Source organism: Carcharhinus amblyrhynchos, chromosome 28 (genome assembly GCF_965287045.1).
Source record: "Carcharhinus amblyrhynchos chromosome 28, sCarAmb.v2.hapA, whole genome shotgun sequence".
Classification (NCBI taxonomy): Eukaryota; Metazoa; Chordata; class Chondrichthyes; order Carcharhiniformes; family Carcharhinidae; genus Carcharhinus; species Carcharhinus amblyrhynchos.
Genome location: NC_137351.1, coordinates 17,278,248 through 17,301,560, shown reverse-complemented (window position 1 = coordinate 17,301,560; position 23,313 = coordinate 17,278,248). Strand labels below are relative to the sequence as shown.

Sequence of the window (23,313 nt, the reverse complement as noted above, 5' to 3'; positions counted from 1 at the left end):
TGAAAAAAATGTGCCCGTGTCAGATTGTTCCCAGGCCACAGAAAGCAGAGAAAGTGGCCCAGGAGCGAAAAGCGAGAGCGATGCCCCCCCCTCCACCCACAGATATCACTGTCCCCCTTATCCACCCACACCCCCCCCACTACCCAGACCAATGGTGACCCCCTGCCCTCTTCCCTCCCTCCCACTGATTGCCCGCAGAGTGGGCCCCCTGCCCCATCTCCCTCACCAGAGATCCATTCCACCCGCCTCACTCCCTCCCCCACACCCTCCAGAGAATGATCTGGCCTCATTGCCCACCCCCACGAGGTACATCTGATCCGCCTCCCCACCCCCCCCCCCCCCCAACCTTCCAACCGGACAACAATCTGCCTTCCTCCCACACCCACCCAGACAACGGTCAGGCCTCCCATTCCCCCAGCCAGAGATACATCTGACCCACCTCCTCCTCCCTCTTCCACCGGAGAATGTCTGGCCTCCCTCTCCCCCCACCCCCACACCATTGATCTGAGTCAGAGAGCCGTTGGAAGCTCTAAACTCTCCTCTTCAGCAGCTGGAGTGCCCGATTCAAACTTTTATTTCAGCAGGTCTATTTCAGCGCGATTCCAGATAGTCGAACGTGGTGGTAAAGGGGGAAATGCTGATAAAGTTGCGCGGGCAGTTCATTAATTCAATCCAAATGCATGCAAATATATTTAAATCGCTGTTGCGCCTGTTTTGGGCATGAATCGGATCATGGCCATTCCCAGGTCTCGGTAAAGTGGCCATCTGCCTCTCGCCCGACTTAACCACGTTTTCGCGCCCGTTTACGCAATGGTAAAATCGAGCCCAGAGAGTGGTCAGTGCCTGGAATGAGGTACCAGAGGTAGTAGTAGAAGCGGGTACAATTTTATCTTTTATAAAGCATTTAGACAGTTACATGGATAAGATGGGTGTAGAGGGATATGGGCCAAACGCGGGCAATTGGAATTAGCTTAGTGGTTCAAAAAAGAGATAGCATGTACCAGTTGGGCCAAAGGGCCTGTTTCCATGCTGTAAACCTCAATGATTCCAAGTTCAGGGGCCATGAAGTGGAAAGATTTCAGATGGTTTCTTACAACAGAATTCCCTCCATATCGTTCACAAACTCACTCCACAGTACAGCCATTTCAGAAAACTGTCAGTAACTGCAGTTTATTTAATTACAACTTGGAAAACCTCCCTGAAAAAAACCCTCCAAAATACAAGAGTTATTCCTTGCGAAGTGGTGAATTGTAAAATACTGATATTTAACCAAACACAGACAATGCTTCCCAATGATTTTCATTTTACTTCGGGAAGTTATAATAAGCATTTCAGATTGTGCTATAGGGAGTCAGGAACCATTTCTGTGGGTCGCCTCAATGTTACAGAGTTGAATGTAAGCTACAACTCTATATCAGTTTCGATTGAGAGAGCCAGACATAAGACAGGATCAAATAGGGCTGTGACAATCTTTATTATATACGTCTATTTTTCTGGGAATATTTTCTGGGTGGTTTAGTTGCAATTCTATGTTTTAGGTTCAGGTGCTGCAGGGAAATTAATCGATTAAAGATTTTGCATTATTTTGTTTTTCCCAACAGCTTTCTAGTGGCAAGAATTAATTTGATAAAATTCATTTAGTCCAGGTGTTATTGAGAAACATTGGCCAAAAACTTCTAGTCATTCACAGCAGCATGATTTTCCGTCCTGCCAATGGCGCACCCCCACTGCCTGTGGTGAGGGGGTGCACTCAACAGGAAACCTGTTGGGACTGGAAGATCTATCCGCCAGCCAATGGTGGGCCACCTTCACTAGGTGAAACACGCAGTAAGTACCAGCCATTATCAATAGCCAACTATTGGAACTGAGGACTGACACATACCTACAAAACACAGCATGTCACTACTAATACAGGTTATTCTTTTAAAGGAATAACCCAGGTAGCAAGAATTCTTTCTTCAAATCTGAATTAAAACATCGGGACGGGAATTCTTCCAAAAATATTCAAAGTGCCGAATTTTTGTAAAACTCCCACTGAATTTTTCAAAATGAATCTCCCACATTCGGAGCACTGCAGAGTGCCTTGCGGAGATTCGTTCCGAAAACCAGCAGGCAGAGCCTATTCCTGCTGGAGAGACCAGCAACATAGCATTGAGTGAGCCACTGCACATGCGCCGATCTGTCAGCGCCGAGATCAGCTTCACGACCCTGCATCACTGACCCTCCAACCCCACCTCCCCCGAACGCTGACCTCCCAGACCTCTCCAGTCAAGTCCCAACTCCCCCCCCGGAGCTCCAGCTCCAATCTGCCCCCTCCCTTCCTCTGCCACTGCAGAGTAGCAGCGGGTCTCCCCAGCCCCATCAATCTGTCCCCCCCCCACCAAAGCCCTGCTCCTATCTGCTCCTGACACCTGGCACTGCCCTATGGGGTACCCCGCCTTAGCCCCTATCTTCTGGGAGGGCTCAGTATCCCCCCCTTCACTCCAGCGGGTCTGGCCACCAGCTCCTCTCTAGTGGGGTGCTATTGTAAACCCCACTGACGGGGGAGGGGAGATGCTACTGAGTCCGGAGACTTCAGTCCTGTGTTTAAATCTTCCGGCGCAGAGCTGGCGTCGACATAATCCTGTCCCTGGAGACATATGGAGACCATGGCGCCTAGTGGGGAACCCAATAAATGGCCTCGCAGCCTCTGCTGGAGCAACAGAGCAGCAGGGAGAATCCCTCCCCTTCCCCACCCCACCCTGATTGTTTCATCATAAACTTGTGACACTATATTCTTTTTAAATGAAGACATTTATTTAATCCATCCCCATTGGCCCAACTGGGTAAGAGAATTAACCATTTCCCAAGCCTGTCCTGACAGCACTGAGATTTTTATTCTAAAAGCTATTTCACATTTTGCTTTAAATAATAAACTTCAAACTGTGACTGGAATTTTTAAAATATCGGAATTAAGGCAACTCACTGGAAGAAGGTGGCATAAAAGTCAGAGCCAGAATATTCTATCCTTACAGCAAAGGAACAGCTATTGGGCAAAGGAGCCAATGTTTCAGCAAGGATTTTCTGTAACAATGGGACATAACTGTGATAGAAACCGCCTCAGACCCAATTCCGTCTGTCCCACTAACAGTTTTGGTCTTAGTCAGCTTTTGTTTGGTATACTGTGATATGTAATATTTAAACGATGTTATTATTAACTCCAAATGTTCTGGTTTCCTCCCACAGTCCAAAGATGTGTAGGTTAGGGGGATTGGCTATGCTAAGTTGCCCCTTAGTGTCAGGAGGATTAGCAGGGTAAATTCATTGAGTTACGCGGATAGGGCCTGGGTGGGATTGTTGGCGGTGCTGACCCAATGGGTCGAATGGCCTCCCTCTCCACTGTAAGGATTCTAGAATTTGTTGGAACTGTAGCATTGATAATGTGGAATGACATGAAATGCATTAGTTTGTTACTGGTTTAGTTCTTTATTTTCTGGACCAATATTCAAACATGGTTTGAAATTATTTCCACTTTTTTCTCATTGTTTCAGATGTAAGTAATAAATCATTCTACTCAATAGAAGAAGTCTATTGATCTTCCTGATCGGAAAGTTCTTATCCTCAGTCGCATTCAGAAACACGTTTCAAAGGGATTTATCATGAGCAATGAGTCTGTTGAGGACCTGTGGCAGCATTGATAAACCAACTGTTAACCGAGTCCTTGTTTTCACTGAGCCATTTGATATTTGCCTTGGTTCTCTCCAAAGCTTGTTCTAGTGCCCGGGTCCCAGAACCAAATCCAATATGTTCATTATCTTTCTTAAATTGCTCGAGCTGTAAAGAAAGAAAGTAAATGAGTTACCACAGGTTGATTAAACCAGCCACGGAGAGTATTTCACATGGGCGTGCTCCCTAATGGCAGCAATGGCATTTTCCCAAAGAGTTTGTTAGGAACTTTGCAACGTGCTCATTAAGGAGAAATACATAGTTCATTTTGTTTTCACAAACTAAAAAAAATGAAATGCAGAAAAGCCTCATTCTTAACTGTGATATTTACAGCAATTCAGATCTAAGGCCATGTTCAAAGAAATAGTTAGAGATACATTGATCTTGGGATGGAGATATAGAGATCGAGAGGCAAAGGTATTGGCCAGTCAGTTAGCCCAGTTGGCTGGATGGCTGCTTTGAGATGCAGTGAGTTGCCAACAGGTCATTGAGGTTATTTATGAAGGTCGATCTTCACAACCTCATCCCTCATTTGAGGTGTGGTCACCCTCAGGTTAAATCACCACCCCACAGCTCTCATAGGGACTATGACGACTTTACCTTTGCCTGATGGATTACTGGACCAGTAGTATAACCTCTGCACCAGCCAACAATAATAACGGATTAAGTAAAAAGTATTTCCTCTGTAATGGAAGTCCAGAACAAGGACAGATGTGAGCTGGACTCATAAGAAGTGAAATCGGCAAGTATTTCTTTTCAAAGTGGAAACTGGGAACTCAACTCTCAACAGGTCAAAGAACAGGAACAGGTCCTTTGCCCCTGCACCAATCATTTTATCCTACCGACACCAACCACCTCAATTCCCCATCTGTTCATGTGTCTATCCAGATGAGTCATAAATGTTGCTGATGTGTCTGCTTCAACCACCTCATTTGGCAGTGCATTCCAAGCCTCCACCACCCTCTGTGTAAAAAAACTTCCCTCGCACATCTCCACTGAACCTTTCCCCCATTACCTTGAACTTGTGCCCCCTTGTAATTGTCTTTCCTGCCCTGGGAAAAAGCTTCCAACTGCTCACCTTATCAATGCCCCTCATAATTTTATAAACTTCTATGAAGTTGCCCCTCAGCCTCTGCCTTTCCAGGGAGAACAATCCCAGTTTATTCAATCTCTCCTCATAGCTAATATGCTGCATACCAGGAAACATCCTGGCAAACCTTTTCTGTACTCTCACCAAAGCCTCCATGTCCTTCTGGTAATGTGGCGACCAGAATTGGACACAGTATTCCAAATGTAGCTTAACCAATGTTTTATATAACTGTAATATAATTTGCCAACTTTTACACTCGATGCCCTGTCCAATGAAAGCAAGTATGCCATATGCTTTCTTCACCACCTTTTCCATCTGTGCTGCCATTTTTAAGGATCTGTGGACCTGTACTCCCAGATCTCTCTGTGTGTCTTTGCTCCTGATTGTTTTGCCATTTATTTTATAGCTCCCATCTGAATTGGATCACCAAAATGCATCATCTCACATTTGTCTGGATTAAATTCCATCTGCCATTTCTCCATCCAATTTTCCAGCCTATCTGTATCCTGCTGTATTCTCTGACAATCTTCATCACTATCCGCAACTCCGCCAATCTCAGTATCATCCACAAACTTACTAATTAGACCAACTACGTTTTCTTCCAAGTCATTTATATATATCACAAACAACAGAGATCCCAGCACGGATCACTGCAGAACACCACTAGTTACAGACCTCCATTCAGAAAAATACTCTTCCACCACTACCCTCTGTCTTCCATTGCCAAGCCATCTAGCTAGTTCACCCTTGGTCCCGTGAGCTTTAATCTTTTGTACCAGCCTGCCACGAGGGACCTTTTCAAATGCTTTACTAAAGTCCATGTGCACAACATCAACAGCCCTTCCCTCATCAATCATTTTTGCCACCTCCTCAAAAAACTCAATTAAATGGTCAAATGAAATGTTCAAAGTTGAGAGATTTTAATGTTGGGTGAAACACAAACATAGAAACATAGAAGATAGGAGTAGGAGGAGGCCAGTTGGCCCTTTGAGCCTGCTCTGCCATTTACTACGATCATGGCTGATCATCCAACTCAACAGCCTAATCCTGCTTTCTCCCCATAACCTTTGATCCCATTCATCCCAAGTGCTATATCCAGTCGCTTCTTGAATACATTCAATGTTTTGGCATCAACTACTTCCTGTGGTAATGAGTTCCACAGGCTCACCACTCTTTGGGTGAAGAAATGTCTCCTCACCTTCGTGCTAATTGGTCTACAGTGAATCCTCAGACTGTGACCCCTGGTTCTGGATTCCCCCACCATCAGGGATATCCCCCTGCATCTACCTTGACTTCTCCTATTAGAATTTTATCCCCCATCATTCATCTGAACTCCAGTGAAAACATCCTAACCTAGTCAATCTGTCCTCATACATCAGTCTCGCCATCTCTGGAATCAGCCTGGTAAATTTTCGCTGCACTCCCTCGAGAGCAAGAAAATCCTTCCTCAGAAAAGGAGCCCAAAACTGCACACAATACTCTCAATGTGGCCTCAACATGGCACTGTATAATTGCAACAACACATCCTTGCTCCTCTAATCGAAACCTCTTGCAATGAAGGCCAACATGCCATTTGCTTTTTTTACTGCCTGCTGCACCTGCATGCTTACCTTTAGTGATTGGTGCACAAGGACACCCAGGTCCCGTTGCACACTCCCCTCTCCCAATTTACAGCCATTCAGGTACTAATCTGCCTTCTTGTTTTTGCTTCCAAAATGAATAGCCTCATATTTATACAAATTATACTGCATCTGCCATTGATTTGTGCAATCACCCAACCTGCAACTCCCAGTCCCCCAGTGATTCCCAGTGACCCTATAACCCCAGTGACTCCTAGTAAGCCCAGTGACCCCAATGACTCCCAGTGACCCCATGACGCCAGAGATCATTCTAAAAGATCTCTACATCCTCATCACAGTTCACCCTCCCATCCATTTGGTATCATCTGCAAACTTTGAGATGTTACATTTTGTTCCCTCATCCAAATCATTAATATATATTGTGAATAGCTGGGGTCCCAGCACTGATCCCTGTGGCACCCCACTTGTTACTGCCTGCCAATTTGAAAAGGACCCATTAATTCCTACTCTTTGTTTCCTCTCTGCAACCAGTTTTCTATCCATCTCAAAACACTTCCCCCAATCCCATGCGCTTTAATCTTGCACGATAATCTCTTTTGCAGGACTTTATCAAACGCTTTCTGAAAGTCCAAATATTACCACATTGACTGGTTCCCTCTTGTCAACTCTACTAGTTATGTCTTCAAAGAATTCCAACAGATTTATCAGGCATGATTTCCCCTTCAGAAATCCATGATGACTGTATCTGATCCTGCCACTGCTTTCTAAATGCAGGTATGTGGCAGAGGTACAGATTTCACCTTAATCAAATTTAATTTGAATATGGAGGAGGTTTGTGAGGCAGAGGGACCCACCCAGGTTCCGGTCTTCACTTGTTTAGATGGTGAGAGTTTGAGGAAATTTTCTGCAGAAATTTCAAGATTACAGAAATGTTTGAAGTTAAATTGGCTCTGTGACCCCAGTGATTCCCAGTGACTCCAGTAACTCCCAGTGGCCCCGTGACCCCAATGACTCCTAGTGACCCCAGTGGCTCCCAGTGACCCCATGACCTCAGTGACTCCCAGTGACCCTAGTGGCCCCGTGACCCCAATGACTCCCAGTGACCCTGGCGGCCCTGTGACCCTAGTAACTCCCAGTGACCCCATGACCCCAGTGACTTCAGTGGCCCCATGACCTCAGTGACTCCCAGTGACCCCATGACCTCAGTGACTCCCAGTGACCCCAGTGGCCCCCTGACCCCAATGACTCCCAGTATCAGAGGCAATCAAACATTCAAAAGTCATTCAAACAGGCAAAAGTCAGAGAAACTTTACTGATTCTGTGGACAAGCAGCATAACACTTTGATTCTCGAATATTTCACAGTCCTGGGTGCCACACCACAGGAAAGATGTGAATGCATTGGAGAGAGTGCAGAAGAGGTTTACAAGAATGGTTCCAGGGATGAGAAACTTCAGTTATGAGGATGGATTGGAGAGATTGGGACTGTTCTTCTTAGAGAGAAGAAGGCAAAGAGGAGATTTGATAGAGATGTTCAAAATCCTGACAAGTTCCACAGATCAAAAAAGGGAGAAACTGTTCCCCCTCATAAAAGGATCGAGAATGAGGGGGGCTCCAATTTAAAATGATTTGCAGAAAAAGCAAATGTGATGCAAGCAAAAAACTTCTTGACCCAGCGAGTGGTCCAACTCTGGAATGCGGTGGAGGCACGTTCAATTGAGGCATTCAAGAGAACACTAATTAAGTACAGCTTTTGGGATAAAAGTGATCAAGAGATGCGGACGGGAAGGTGGGAGGGGTCTGGATATTGCATTTAATGATCCGCCATGATCACAATGAATGGTGAAGCAGGCTCGAAGGGCTGAATGGCCTCCTCCTTCTAGTTCTATGTAGATGAAGCACATGTGCAGGGGTAGAGGGAAAAGTCAGGAGAGTGGCAGTAAGTCATGATGCTCATTTGGAGAACAGGTGCAGACACAATGGGCCAAATGGCCTTCTTCTGCACTGTAACAATTCTGAGATTCCTCCAATACTGGGAGGTTCCATTTTGGTGCAGTGTGAATATTAAATGATTTGAGCAGCTTTACACAGCAATAACTAAACTAACTGAATAAGCCTGATCAACCAATGGTTTTGATAACTATGATAGCTGGTTTGAAGGAGACGTGAGCTTTACCCACTAAATGAGAGTGGTTAAACTGTCTGAAGCTGTCCAGGAAAGGGAGAGCAGAACAGTGGAATGCTGTAAGTTAACACCAACCTGTTGCAACTCAAAATCTGTTGAAAATCGTTGGGTCACTCTCTCGATCAACCCCGAGAAGGAAAATGATCCGCCTCCATATCTAAATCATAAAATATTTCAATATTAATCCTTTCACAACAAGAGAGATTGTAACACATGCCTCGTGGAATACAATTAAACAATTCTGAACAAAGCAGCCCACTTGATTAGCATCGCATTTGCCACCTTCAACATTCACTCCCTCCGCCACAGTGGCAGCCGTGTGCACCAGCCACAAGATGCAGTGCAGCAATTTGCCAAGATTCCTTAGGCAGCACCTTCCAAATCCACGACCAAGGACAGGAGCAGCAGATACCTAGGAACACCACCACCTGGTGGTTCTCCTCCAAGTCACTCACCATCCTGACTTGGAAATATATCGCTGTTCCTTAACTGTCACTGGGTCAAAATCTTGGAACTTCCTCCCTAACAGCACTGTGGGTGCACCTACACCCATATGCACTGTAGTGATTCAAGAAGGCAGCTGACCACCACCTTCTCAAGGGCAATTAGGGATGGGAATAAATGCCACCCCAGCCAGCGACGCCCACATCCCATGAAAGAATTTAAAAAACAAACAAATGATTAGGATTGTTAATTTTCCATGTGGCACAGTGAACAGCACTGCTGTCTCACAGCGCCTGGGATCCGGGTTCAATTTCCGGCCTTGGGTGACTGTGCAGAGTCTGCACATTCTCCCCGTGTCTGCATGGGTTTCCTCCGGATGCTCCAGTTTCCTCCCACAGTCCAAAGATGTGTGGGTTAGGTGGATTGGCCATGATAAATTTCCCCTTAGTGTCAGGAGAATAAGTAAGGTAAATACACGGTGCTACACGGATAGGGCCTGGGCGGGATTGCTGTTGGTGCAGGCTCAATGGGTCAAATGGCCTGCTTCTGCACTGTAGGGATTCTGTGATATGAATTCTAATTCCAGTGCAACATGGGACATTTTAATGAGACTGGTGATCTTTCAGGTACTCACTGCTCAAAGATATACTTCCACTTTGCCCGCACAAAGTCCCATGCCAGAGACTGACCAACCACATTGCTGGCAATGGAAACAATGGTCGAAGTGGCATCTTGCTTCCTAATCTTTGTAGGATCCAAAGTGTATTCAAGATACCTTTAATACAAGAAAGAAAACATTCAAAAAATAGAATTCTTGCCTGACCTGGATGATACGCTGCAAAATAATCATTGAAGTATCACAGAAACCCATCCAAATATTCATTTTTCCAGTCAGGATCTCGGAATGATGAGGGTTCTGATGGGGTGGACGGACCACCAGGAATTCCAAAAGATGGAATCATTTTAAATGTATCGCGATTTCTTTCTGGCCTGTCCCCTCCATGATTGAATTGTCATGGTAACAGTGCAGAATCCCATTCTGTATTCAGCATTCATGAGACCACTATCTGGAACACCATCACCCAGAGCCTCCTCTGCAACCATTCGCCATCCTAACTTGGAAATATATCACCTTTCCTTCAATGTCGTTGGGTCAAACTCCCTAACATATTTGTGGGTGTTCCTACACCACATGATGGTTCAAGAAGGCAGCTCACCACCACCTTCTCAAGGGTCATTAAGGATGGGCCTCAGTGATGCCCTCATCCTGTGGATGAATAACAATGTCAGCTATTACCTAGCATGCAGGAAATGTGTTAGAAATGTGTTGGGAAGGGTGCAGATGAGGCAAAGGGGATGTGGGGGTTGGAGGGGGGGGATGTGGGGGTTGGAGGGGGGGGAATGACGGGAATGTCTGTTTGGTATTGATCTCAAAGCCTCTATCTCCATCTTGGTAACTGAACACATAAAATATCTGGGTTTATTTCCAATAAAAGAAAAGAGAATTACAGCAGATGCTGGGAATCTGAAGTAAAAATGGAAAATGCTGGATTAACTCCCCAGTCTGCATGTGGTCTGTGGAGAGAGGCACAGAGTTATTGGGGCAGGGGTTTCTCTGGCCTCCCCATGGCGTGTTTCTCATGGTGGGATACTGTGTGCTGTTTGCCAGTGGCAGGATCTTCTGGCCCTTCTGCTGTCAATGGGATTTCCCACAGACTGCACCCCAGGCCTCGGGAATCCTACAGCACAGAATGCCATCGGCAGGAACAGAAGATCCCGCCCGAGTGAACAGCTGGAAAATTCCAGCCAATATTTTGAGTCCATATCACTTTTCTTCAGAAAATATACCTGTAACATGAGCTAAATATTCCAGAATGGAACAATCTCCTTTCCCAAAATCACAGACAGCCCCTTGAGCATTCTCTCTCTATCTGTCTGTCTGTCCCCTTCTCCCTGTCTCTGTCCCCCTCTCTCTGTCTGTCTGTCTGCCGCCCTCTCTCTGTCCGTCTGTCCCCCTCTCTCTGTCCGTCTGTCCCCCTCTCTCTGTCCGTCTGTCCCCCTCTCTCTGTCCGTCTGTCCCCCTCTCTCTGTCCGTCGGTCCCCCTCTCTCTGTCCGTCTGTCCCCCTCTCTCTGTCCGTCTGTCCCCCTCTCTCTGTCCGTCTGTCCCCCTCTCTCTGTCCGTCTGTCCCCCTCTCTCTGTCCGTCGGTCCCCCTCTCTCTCTGTCTGTCTGTCCCCCCTCCTCCAGGTATCTGCAGGTTTTTTTGACTTCTCTTCTGCTCAAAGTGAACAGGTAGAGATTTGTACAAAGCATTTACAATCTTTACAAATATGTCTTTGCAGATTCTGCAGTATCCACTAATTCTCTTGTTTTGGATTTTGTTCCCTCCAGAAGTTTCTGAGTGGTGTCCCTGACAGAATTGCTGGGAGTTTTACAACTCTGTGAGAATCAGTTTAATGATTTCAGCTCCTTCCCCGCTCTTACCGATTGAGTAGCCAGGGCTGCTTGGTACAGGCCAGGGCTGAACGCAGCTTGTCGGCCTCAGTGGCTAGTGTAGTATTCTGGAGCTTTTCCCATGCAAAGTCCCATTCTTTCTCAGTCCCTAAGGCGATTGCGTTGCAATAAATTGACGTCTTCAGATTCACTGGAATTCTATTTATTGGAAATAAAGTCACAGAATTAGCAAGGAATAGGAAATAAATAATATTGAAGAAAAATCAGCTATCATTAATATCTGGATTCTAGATTACAATTCCTAGATGTTCTGGAGAGTGGTGATCCCATAAACATTCTGCCACTCCAGCCCATTGCAGGGTTTTTCCTCACGATCCCAGTGGAACCCAGTCAAAGCTTCAGCGCAGTCTGGAAAAAACTCGCCACATCCCACAGCAGCATTCTCCTCGGATGTGCAGGCTCGACGGGCCGAAGGGCCTCTTCTGCACTGTAAGATTCTAATAGAGAAGATTGACAAGGGTGTTGCCAGGCCTGGAAAATTGCAACTTTGAGGAAAGATTGGATTGGCTGGGGTTGATCTCCTGGAACAGAGGCGGCTGAGGGAAGATTTGATTGAGATGTGCAAAATTGTGAGGGGCCTGGGTGGAGTGGATGGGAGGGGTCTGTTTACTTCAGGAGGTCAGTGGCTGGGGGTCATGGATTTAAAGATGGTGCAGGGAGGTAGATGGGGAGGGGGCGAGTGCGATGGTGGAAGGAGGTAGGAGGGAGTGAATGCGATGGTGGGGGGAGGGAGATGGAGAGAGGGTGAGGGAGATGGAGAGGGGGTGAGGGAGATGGGGAGGGGGTGAGTGCGATGGTGGGGGGAGGTGAGATGGGGTGAGTGCAATGGTGAGGGAGGAAGATGGGGAGGAGGGGGTGCAATAGTGAGGGGAGGGAGATGGGGAGGGGGTGGGTGCGATAGTTGGGGTGGAGAGAGGTGTCAGTATAGCACTCAGTTCAGGGACAATGGCTAATATCCGAGTTAGGTCAGGAATTCAGCAGCTGAACCTTTTCCTGGGTAAATCTCCCGTCTTAGATCTGAGTCTGTGATACTGAACTCAGCAGAGTTTGAGTTTGAGCATATTGGAAGTTTAAACTTCCCAGGAAATTCAGGGAATGTGCCAGAACACCCGTAGGATCTCAATGCATTTTCCAACACGTATCTCAGCTTCAATGCTCCACATATTGGAAGATTTGGGCCTTTTATGTAAATTTCAATCATTACATCTCTATTTGAATGTGAAACACTCACATGTGATCATCAGATGTTTGCATCCACTTCTCGTACGTGCTTTGTGCCATCTTCTGACATTCCGGGAAGCCGTATCCACAGGCGACACTCACTGCGTTAATCATATTGTACCTGAGAACGTCAGAACCAACAACTCAGTCTGAACTGGGATTTACACAGAAACCTGAAGAAACTGCAGAACTTTTGCAGCATCAATAAGCCACGATTCAAAGATATTTAAATACTTCAGGAAATTAAGGCCTGAATATCCAATCACAGATCAGGACCCTGGGTTCAGGCCAATCACAGATCAGGACCCTGGGTTCAGGCCAATCACAGATCAGGACCCTGGGTTCAGGCCAATCACAGATCAGGACCCTGGGTTCAGGCCAATCACAGATCAGGACCCTGGGTTCAGGCCAATCACAGATCAGGATCCTGGGTTCAGGCCAATCACAGATCAGGACCCTGGGTTCAGGCCAATCACAGATCAGGACCAATGGGTTCAGGCCAATTCCCATAAACATAACCAGGAAAAAAATGCTGCTGGAATTTGGATTTTGGGTGGAGGGAAGCCCAGGGGACAGGGCCTAAGCTGGCAGATTATACCAGAGGTGCCGTTGCGCATGCGCAGATCTCTCTCTGTGCAACAGCATGGAGAGAGATCTGTTAGGCACTAAGTCCTGGAAGTCGCTAGCCTCCCCCACCCTCCCTTCCCCAATCGTTCATCATACCCGCCCAGTCGATCGCTGGTTGCAGTGTGCATCTTTCCTCAATCCCCTCCATCCCCTCCCTTCATCCGATCCTAGTTTTGAGTGCATAGCATCTGCCCCACAGCTGCCTGCCCTTAAGTCCCACCCCCTTCTCATAGGCCCCACCCACTGGGAGTACCTGGTGCCCTGAGAGCACTGCCAGCATGCCAGACCCACAGTGCCAGGGTCCAGGCTGGCACTGCCCAAGGGCATTGCTCCCACCCCGACCCCCTAGGAGGAGCCTCAATAGCCAGCAGTCCCACCAGCGAAGCCATTACAACAGATCCCCTTCGTGGGAGCCCATATGTGATCCTCACCAGTGAGGACTTCCACCATCAAGACCACTAAGGCAAGTGAACCCAAACAATTCTCTATGGGACTCACTGATAATATTTAAATCAATAGGGGGTGGATGTGGGGCTTAAATCATCCGAATGGTGACTGAGAGCAGTGAAGGGTGCAACTGCACATGCACCAGTTCCTCTGCTGTCAGAGCAGCGGAGATCTTTCTATCAGTTAGCCTCCATACCCAAAACAAGGCACCATCGCCCCAGCTACCGTGGGGCCTATGGCATATTGCAATCCTCACCCCCCCTTAGCCAGACCAATCTACCCTCCCTTCCCCCCACCAATCACAGAGTGCACAGTGCTTTCTCCCCTCCCCATCACCACAGATCGGCCAGCTCCAGTCTGGCCCTGCCCCTGGTTTCTCTGGGCTCTGCCCTGTTGACACTGCCTGATGCCCAGTGGGCACTGATAGGGTGCCAGGCTGACAGTGCCAGGTGTTAGGCTGGCACTGTCCAAGGGGCAGATCTCCTTGTCCCCAACCTCCCCGGGGACCTCACTGGTCTCCATTTCAATGGAGAGAACCTTTGTATGTCTGGGTGATGGGGCAGACAGTCTGGGTGACAGGGCAGACAGTCTGGGTGCCGGGGCAGACAGTCTGGGTGCCAGGATAGGCAGTCTGGGTGACAGGCTGTTAAAAGTTTCCTGATGATCATGAACTCACTGTCGATTGTCATAAAAACTAATGTCCTTTAGGGAAGGAAATCTGCTGTCCTTACCTGGTCTGGCCTACATGTGACTCCGAGCCACAGTAATGTGGTTGACTCAACTGCCCTTGGGCAACTAGGGACAGGTAATAAAGGCTGGCCAGTCAGCGATGCCCATGTCCCACAAATGAATAGAAAAAAGGTTTGTGAAACAGTTAATGTGCATGAACCTCTCCCTCGCTGTCACACCTTCCTCTCGCCCGTATGCCATTGGCTGAGATGAAGCATTAACTGCCTGATATGTTTGCTAAGAGCACTGTTTATTAGTGACAGGGTGAATGAATTCTGAGCCTTTATGGATGTCGAGCTTGAAAGTGACAATACTCACTGCTCCATCAGATTCGTGGGAGTTTTTGTCCAATTCTCTGTCTTGTTTTTGAAATAACAGTACAGTGGCGTCCCCTGTTTCTTCAAGTAATCCTATTAGTCACAAATAACAAAGTGTTAGATATAAATCCACATAAACATGATAAATGACAGGTACTTGTACAAATGAAGCATATCACCTAAATGAAGCACAGACTGCAGCAAAAACAAAGAGAACAAAGAACAGTACAGTCAGGAACAGGCCATTCGGCCCTCCAAACCTGTGCCAATCAGGATGCCTGCCTAAACTAAAACCGTACGCACTTACAGAGTCCGTATCCTTCCATTCCCATCCTATTCATGTATTTGTCTAGATGCCCATTAAATGCCACTATTGTACCTGCTCCCACCACCTCCCCGGGGAGCGTGTTCCAGACATTCGCCACACTCTGTGTAAAAAAGACTTGCCTCGGACATCTCCTCAAAACTTTTCCCCATGCACCTTAAACCTATGTCCCCTAGTACTTGACTTTTCTACCCTAACAAAGAGCATCTGACTGTCCACTCTATCCAGCCCACTCATAATCTTGTAAACCTCTAAGATCCGGTCACCCCTCAACCTCTGTCATTCCAGCGAAAACAAACCAAGTTTATCCAACCTCTCCTCATAGCTAATAAGTTCCAGACCAGGCAACATCCTGGTAAACCTCTTCTGTACCCTCTCCAAAGTTTCCACATCCTTCTGGTAGTGTGGCAACCAGCATTGTACACAATATTTTAAATGAGCTGCCAATTTTTAAACTCAATGCCCCGACCAATGAAGGCAAGCATGCTGTATGCCTTCTTGACTACCTTCTCCACCATTGCCATTTTCAGTGATCAGTGGACATGTACGCCCATATCTCTTTACCTGTCAATGCTCCTAAGGGTTCTACCATTTACTGTATAATTCCTACATGCATTGGACCTTCCAAAATGCATTATCTCACACTTGTCCGGATTAAAATTCATCTGCCATTTCTCTGCCCAAGTCTCCAACCAGTCTATATCTTGCTGCATTCTTTGACAATCCATTTCACTATCCGCAACTCCACCAATTTTTGTGTCATCTGTGAATTTACTAATCAGACCAGTTACATTTTCCTCCAAATCATTTATATATACTACAAACAACAAAGGTCCCAGTATTAATCCCTGTGGAACACCGCTAGTCACAGCCTTCCATTCAGAAAAGCACCCCTCTACTGCTATCAACTGTCTTCTAACTCAATAGTCACCATCACTTATTTTGAGAACAATTAGCAATGAGCAAAACATCGCAAGTTACTTAGAAACGACTCTAGAAGCAGGAGCCATTTGGCCCTTCGAGCCTGCTCCACCGTTCATTTTGATCATGGCTTATCATCAAGTTCAATATCCTGACCCTCCCTCACCCCTCCCTTATCTCTTGATTACTTTAGCCCCAAGAACTAAATTTAATTTCTTTTTGAAATCACACAACGTTTTGGCCTTAGCTACCCAGCCAGCGACTCCCATGTCCCATAAAATGAATAATTTAAAAAATCAGGTGCGGTGCAGGAATTGGCCAAGGCTCCTTCAACAGCACCTTCCAAACCCACAACCTCTTGCAGCTAGAAGGACAAGGGCAGCAGATACCAGGGAACACCACCACCTGCAAGTTCCCCTCCAAGTCACTCATCATCCTGACTTGGAAATATGTTGTTGTTCCTTCATTGTCACTGGGTCAAAATCCTGGAACCACCCCCCCAACCCCCAATAGCTCGGTGGGTGTACCTGCATCTCAGGGTCTGCAATGGTTCCAGAAGGTAGCTCAGGGTTGGGCAATAAATGCTGACCTCATTCCTTTAATAATTTTTAAACAATCCTACCATATTCAGTTGTGAATAGTGCTGGATGATTAAACATCAAATGCAGGAGGCTCCGTAAATATCTCCATTCCAAATGATGGGGGAGCCAAGTTTCTCAGTAGAAAGGACAAGGTTGTCACATTTGCAACCATCTATAACCAGAATTGCCAAGTGGATGATCCATCTCAACTCCCAACTCATACCAGTCCTTTGCCAATTCAATTCACTCCCTGTTTTCAGGAAACAGTTGAAGGCATTGGACTCAGCAATACCTATCAGCCTCAAAGGTATTCAACTTTGGCACTGAGGGTCTGAGCTCTGGAATTAGCTGTGTCCTAGGCCTCGCTATTGAATTACAACACTGGCATCTACCCGTCAAAATGGAAAACTGTCCAGCTATACCCTGTCTACAAAAACCCAATCTGGCCCACAGTCTCCTCTCAATCATTAGTAAAATAATGGAAAACACCTCCTCTCTTAACTTTAGTTCATGTTTTACTGCATTCTAATAAATCTATTTCACAAAATAGTAAAAGGACAAATTTTCAAAGAAATCCCAACAACAAGAACTTTGCAATTATAAAGAGAATATAATGCTCGGAAATAAACAACTTTTCCAGAATTCCTTACCTTCATGGGTCCAAAAACCTCTGAACGATCAAACATGAGTTTAAAGTAAGCCAGGTTGCCCAATGCTGCCTCCCAGGGAATATATTCCGTCTCTTTGTGCAGATACAATGTTGTGTTGAGTGCCGCTGTGGTAGTACGATACTTTGCTCTGCCAGTGACAAAAAACATTCCTCCATTGAATGTGGAACAAGCACCCGATAACAAGTAGTTGTTCACACTATCGCTGCTGCTGTAATTCACTCCACGCGATATCAAGAAACGGCTGAAGGTGCTGGATGCTGCAAAGGCTCTGAGCCCTGATAACATCCCGACAATAGTACTGAAGACTCGTGCTCCAGAACTTGCTGCTCCCCTGGCCAAGCTTTCCAGTACAGTTACAACACTGTTATTTACCCAACAATGTGGAAACTTGCCCAGGTATGTCCTGTACACTGGAAACTAGATATACCTCGAGTCAGCCTCTGATCGAGTGTGGCATCAAGAAGTCCTAGTGAACAGGAATCAGGTGGAAAGTTCTCCACTGGAGTCGTACCTGGTACAAAGGGAGATGGTTGTGGTGGTTGGAGGTCAATCATCTCAGCTCCAGAACATGTCTGCAGGAGTTCCTCAGGGGAGTGTCCCGGGCCCAACCATTTTCAGCTGCTTCATCAATGACCTTCCTTCCATTGTAAGATGAGAAGTGGGGATGTTCGCTGATGACTGCAGAACGTTCAGCACCATTTGCGACTCCTCAGATACTGAAGCAGTCCATGTCCAAAAACAACAAGATCTGGACAATATTCAGGCTTGGGATGACAACTGGCAAGTAATCATACCCCACAGGTACCAGGCAATGACCATCTCCAACAAGAGAGGGCCTACCCATCTCCCCATTGCCATTCAATGGCATTATCATCACTGAAACCACTTTATCAACATCTGGGTGGGGTGGGGGTTACCATCGATTAGTAACTAAACTGGATTGAGTGTTCCTTAGGCAGCACCTTCCAAACCCTCAGCCAGTACCATCGGCAGCTGTTCCTCTGGGTCTCCCCAGCCTCAGCTCTGCCTCTTAACCCCTGTATTCCTTTGGGGCTGGCATCTGTGTGAGAGGGTGGGTCAAAGGTGAAGAGTGCACACACCACGCTGGTCCTCCCACTGCCACTGCTTTTCCAATCAGAGAATGTTTCTCTCCCATGTTTGCTGCTGGGTTAGTGCATCTATCAGCAGAAACTGCTGGGGGAATACAGCCTGTGATTGAAGGAGCCATTAGAATTAGGATTAAAGCTAACCCCTAACCCTAACCCTGATGTCTAACCCTAACCCTGATGCCTAACCCTAACGCTAATACCTAACCTAACTCCTAAGCCTAACCCTATCCCTAAACTCTAACCCTAACCCCTAACCATAACCATAACACTTGCAGGGCTTTCACTGAACTTACCCATATTTTGATAGTGAGTGCACAGGCTGGGATAAAGAGGCTTGGCAGTGCTCCGTGGGCAGGCTGTTGTGTGAGCCAGATTGACTTTGTCCAGTCATATAATGTTCTAAGTAACTTAGAAACTAAGTGAGTGGGGGAGTCAATGATGGTAATTCATTGAATGTCAAAGGGAGATGGTTGGACTTTTTCTTGTTGGAGATGATCATTGTCTGGCACTTGTGTGGCACAAATATAATTTGCCATTTATCGCACCAAACTGAAATCTTGTGCAGGTCTTGCTTCATATGGACACAGACAGCAGTGATGTGCTGGTATTGTTATTGGACTGGTAATCCAGAGACCCAAGTTAATGCTCTGAAGAGTGGAGTTCAAATCCCACCACCAAACTCGGATCCATGAAATTTGGATCTAATAAAATTCTGATGTTGACCATGAAACCATTGCTGATTTTCATAAAGACCCATCTGGTTCACTAATGTCCTTTAGGGAAGGAAACCTGGTCCGGCCTACGTGTGACTCCAGAGCCACAGCAATGTGGTTGACTCTCAAATTAGGGGTAGGCATTAAAGTTTGGCAAGCCAGCACTGCTCTCAGCGACGCCCACATCCCATATATTAACAGAAAAAAAATCCTCTTTCTAATAGAAAATACTTTGAATATTTCACCAAAAGCTCTAATATTATTTCCAGTTATCATATTAATAAAGTTGTCTTTCACCACAGGATTGCATTAGGGTTACACTTATTTATCAAGTAAAGAGTAATTTACCTTGCAAGGTTGAAGGAGTCAGCCATTATCTGGGCTCTGTTTATAACCGGTAAAACCTATAAAAGAAAATTTTACAATACTTGTAATTGCAGAATTGTGCAGTAAATTCAAACCCAACTGGAATGGAAAAGACGCAATAAACTGTGATAAAATTTGTTTTGCAATTCTGTAATCAGCAAATCCAGTTTGTTGAAGATTTGAGACAATGAAGGAGATGCAGATTTGGAAAGCCTACATTGTTGCTTTGCTTCATTTTGAGAATAGATTGTGACAAAAGTTGAGAAATATTGGGAGCAATCGTACCAAAGAAATTCTAAGTCCATAACCAAACAGAAAAAGGGAGAGTTTCCGATCCGTTATTTTAGGGAGGCCACCAGTCAAATTTTATGCATTCAGTTCCAAAAAAAACCCACAATCTGCCTTCTGCAACAGGGGAAGGGGGCAGAGCCTAAATCGCCCAAAGGCTGGCTGATAGCAGCAGAGGGCACTTTTGCCTCTGCTGCTATAGCAGGCCTCTGTGGCCCAGCATCCCACATCTCCAACACCCACCCCCACAGCACCCCACAGTCAATCACAACCCCCCTCCCGCCCAGAATGATCACAGGCATCTCCCCCCATCCCCACCCGGAACAATCGTGACCCTTCCTCCCCCCACCGATCACTGTTGCAGTGTGTGCAGCTCCTCCCCCTCTGCCCTGCCACACTCAGTTGGCCCCACCCCCTTGGGCTCTGCCCCCTCAGGCTCCACCCCCTTGTCACTGCCTGGTGCCCAGTGGGTCAGGTTGGCAGTGCCAGGGCATTCATTGGGCAGTGCCAATGTGTCAGGCTGGCCATGCCAGGGTGCACAGTAGGCAGTGCCAGGGAGCCAGGCTGAGACTGCCCAAGGTGCATCCCCCACCTCCCAGCCTCCTGAGAGGGTATCAATGACTACCAGTCCTACTGGTGAGACCATCACATCTGCTTCCCATTGATTGGCCACCATACATGATCCTTGCTGGAGAGAACCTTCCCAGTGATGTCACAGAGGCAAATGAGTCTATTCCAGGCTCACTAATTCTATTTAAATAACAATTTAAATATATTTAAATAATATATTCAGCCTTGTGCTAATGGACTATGGAGCTTGACTTGAATAAGTGTGAAGTTTATCATTTTGGTAGAAAAAAAACAAAGGTCGGAATTCTCCAACCTCATTTGCCTGCCACCATGACAGCAAGAATGGAGAATTCGATGCTCAGCCAAAATTCTATTCACTGCAGCAGGACCGGAGAATCCCAGCCCCGGGCGAGACCGGAGAATCCCAGCCCCGGGCGAGACCGGAGAATCCCAGCCCCGGGCGAGACCGGAGAATCCCAGCCCCGGGCGAGACCGGAGAATCCCAGCCCCGGGCGAGACCGGAGAATCCCAGCCCCGGACGAGACCGGAGAATCCCAGCCCCGGGCGAGACCGGAGAATCCCAGCCCCGGGCGAGACCGGAGAATCCCAGCCCCGGGCAAGACCGGAGAATCCCAGCCCCGGGCGAGACCGGAGAATCCCAGCCCCGGGCGAGACCGGAGAATCCCAGCCCCGGGCGAGACCGGAGAATCCCAGTCCCGGGCGAGACCGGAGAATCCCAGTCCCGGGCGAGACCAGAGAATCCCAGCCACGGGTGAGACTGCAGAATCCCAACCCCGGGTGAGACCGGAGAATCCCAGCCTCGGGCGAGTTCGGAAAATCCCCAGCCTTGGGCGAGGTTGGAGAATCCCAGCCCCGGGTGTGTTCGAAGAATCCCAGCCCCAGGCGAGGTCGGAGAATCCCACCCCCAGGCGAGGTCAGAGAAGCCCAGCCCCGGGCGAGGTTGCAGAATCCCAGGCTCGGGCGAGTTCGGAGAATCCCAGCCCCGGGCGAGGTTGGAGAATCCCAGCCTTGGGCGAGTTCGGAGAATCCCAGCCCCAGGCGAGGTCGGTGAATCCCACCCCCGGCGAGGTCGGAGAAACCCAGCCGCAGGGGAGTGGGCCAATCCCAGCTGAAAAGGCAGCGTATTTCTTGAATGGTGAGAAGTTGGAAAGTGCAGATGTCCAAAGGGACCTGGGTGTCCTTGTTCCTTAGTTACTAAAAGAAAGGCAATAGGTATATTGGTCTTCGTTGCGAGGACATTTGTGCACAGGAATAAAGATGTCTTGCTGCAGTTATATAGAGCCTTGGTAAGACCTCATCTGGAATACTGTGCATAGTTTCTGTCCCCATATCTAAGGAAGGACACATTTGCCATAGGGTAAATGTAATGGAGGTTCATTAGACTAAAACAAATGCGTCCTCACGAATAAGCAAATCAGGGTCATTAGGAACCCCATCGAACCTGAGGGAAGAACAGCTGGTGAGGCTCTTCAAGGTTCTTGAGAAACATTTCCTCGTGGAACCAAGAATACAAAGTTTTCTATAAAAACAGAAGATGCAGGAAATATATTGGGTGGGAAATACATTAACATTTCAGATCAACAATGACCCTTGATCAGAACTATCACTATTTTGCTTTTGTTGGATGTGTTTATTGCTGCTCCTGTCCAGTGGGAACTAACTTGTTTGAACAGAAAGTAATTTCAAGTTAAAATTCCATTGATACCTTCGATAATTTAATGAAGATGAATTGAGAACAAGTTGGTTATATTGTAAAATGACCAGTTTCTAATCTATTTATTTAATAACTAAAAAACTATTAGTTTTTCCCATTTCAGGTATCACGTCAATTCCTTAATAAAATAAGCGTAATGTTGTTTATGAAGGCAATGATAAAGGTTGTACTCACTGTGTGATTTGATTTCAATGTATTCACAAGTCTTTCCCAGTTACTTTCATCATAATTCACTCTGTAGTATCCGGTAACATCAATGTTGGCCAAGATCCAATCACTTTCACTGGAAAAATTTTTGTTCTTTTCTGTTGGATTTAGAACAAATTTATTTACACCAGAACCGAATTTGTAATTGAGACAAAGCAGACTTTTTTTTTTACTGATTTTATGAAATATCATCCTGATGTCAGTCGGATCTGCACAACTTGTGGGAACGTGGCTAGTAACAGATATTCAGTAAAAAAAATCCTCAACACCCAACAAAATAAAACATTCTTCCAATATTCAACTTCCCAAAACCAAGGACTAGAGTGAATGTCAGGAAGGCGGGATAAGGTGGTGGGCTTACCTGTTAGTGATATTACTGCAAACATGAGATAAGCAGAGCATGATATAGAACAGATTAGGTACAGATAAGTAATAGAAAGGATAAGGAGTCACTTGTAAAGGTATTTTATAAGCCCCTTAAGTTACTCTGTAGGATGGGGTACAGGAATTATGAATGGGAACTTGGGAGAAAAATTTGGCAACTAAGGACCAATTGGAGCATTTGGTTCTTAACTCTGCCAGCTTCAGATAAGTCACCCTCTAACCAGCAGGAAGTACCAGATCAGACAGTGCTTTTAGACAAAGGACTCCAAACTTCCGATCACTGGTCATGAAGCAGTTGAGGCTACCTCATTGCATGTTTTTAAGGCAAGGATAGATAGGTTTTTGAACAGTAAGGGAATTAAGGGTTATGGTGAGTGGAACTGAGTCCACAAAAAGATCAGCCATGATCTTATTGAATGGTGGAGCAGGCTCAAGAGGCCAGATAGGTCTTATGCTCCTAGTTCTTATGTTCTTATATAGTTTATTTGAGACCGACTAAGATTTGGTTATTATTGTTTTAGTAATGCATGGTCATTTATCTGAGCAGCATTTCAGTCAAAAACTTCCTTTAATTCAAAAGTTCCTA

At 46.5% G+C, this 23,313-nt stretch overlaps 1 protein-coding gene across 1 annotated transcript in view; it reads right to left on the bottom strand.

Moving 5' to 3' along the window:
• Window positions 1-3,445: 3,445 nt before the first annotated feature.
• Window positions 3,446-23,313, bottom strand: part of LOC145359612 (aminopeptidase N-like) — a 55,554-nt gene continuing 35,686 nt past the window's right edge. Inside the window, exons 12-20 of the mRNA XM_080214310.1 lie at window positions 22,311-22,441; window positions 19,526-19,581; window positions 17,335-17,482; window positions 14,859-14,950; window positions 12,748-12,858; window positions 11,487-11,654; window positions 9,637-9,777; window positions 8,634-8,715; window positions 3,446-3,813 (exon numbers count right to left, since the gene is read on the bottom strand). Of these exons, the coding sequence (XP_080070436.1) occupies window positions 3,637-3,813; window positions 8,634-8,715; window positions 9,637-9,777; window positions 11,487-11,654; window positions 12,748-12,858; window positions 14,859-14,950; window positions 17,335-17,482; window positions 19,526-19,581; window positions 22,311-22,441 (1,106 nt within the window). The 3' untranslated portion in view covers window positions 3,446-3,636. The remainder of the gene's footprint in view (window positions 3,814-8,633; window positions 8,716-9,636; window positions 9,778-11,486; window positions 11,655-12,747; window positions 12,859-14,858; window positions 14,951-17,334; window positions 17,483-19,525; window positions 19,582-22,310; window positions 22,442-23,313) is intronic.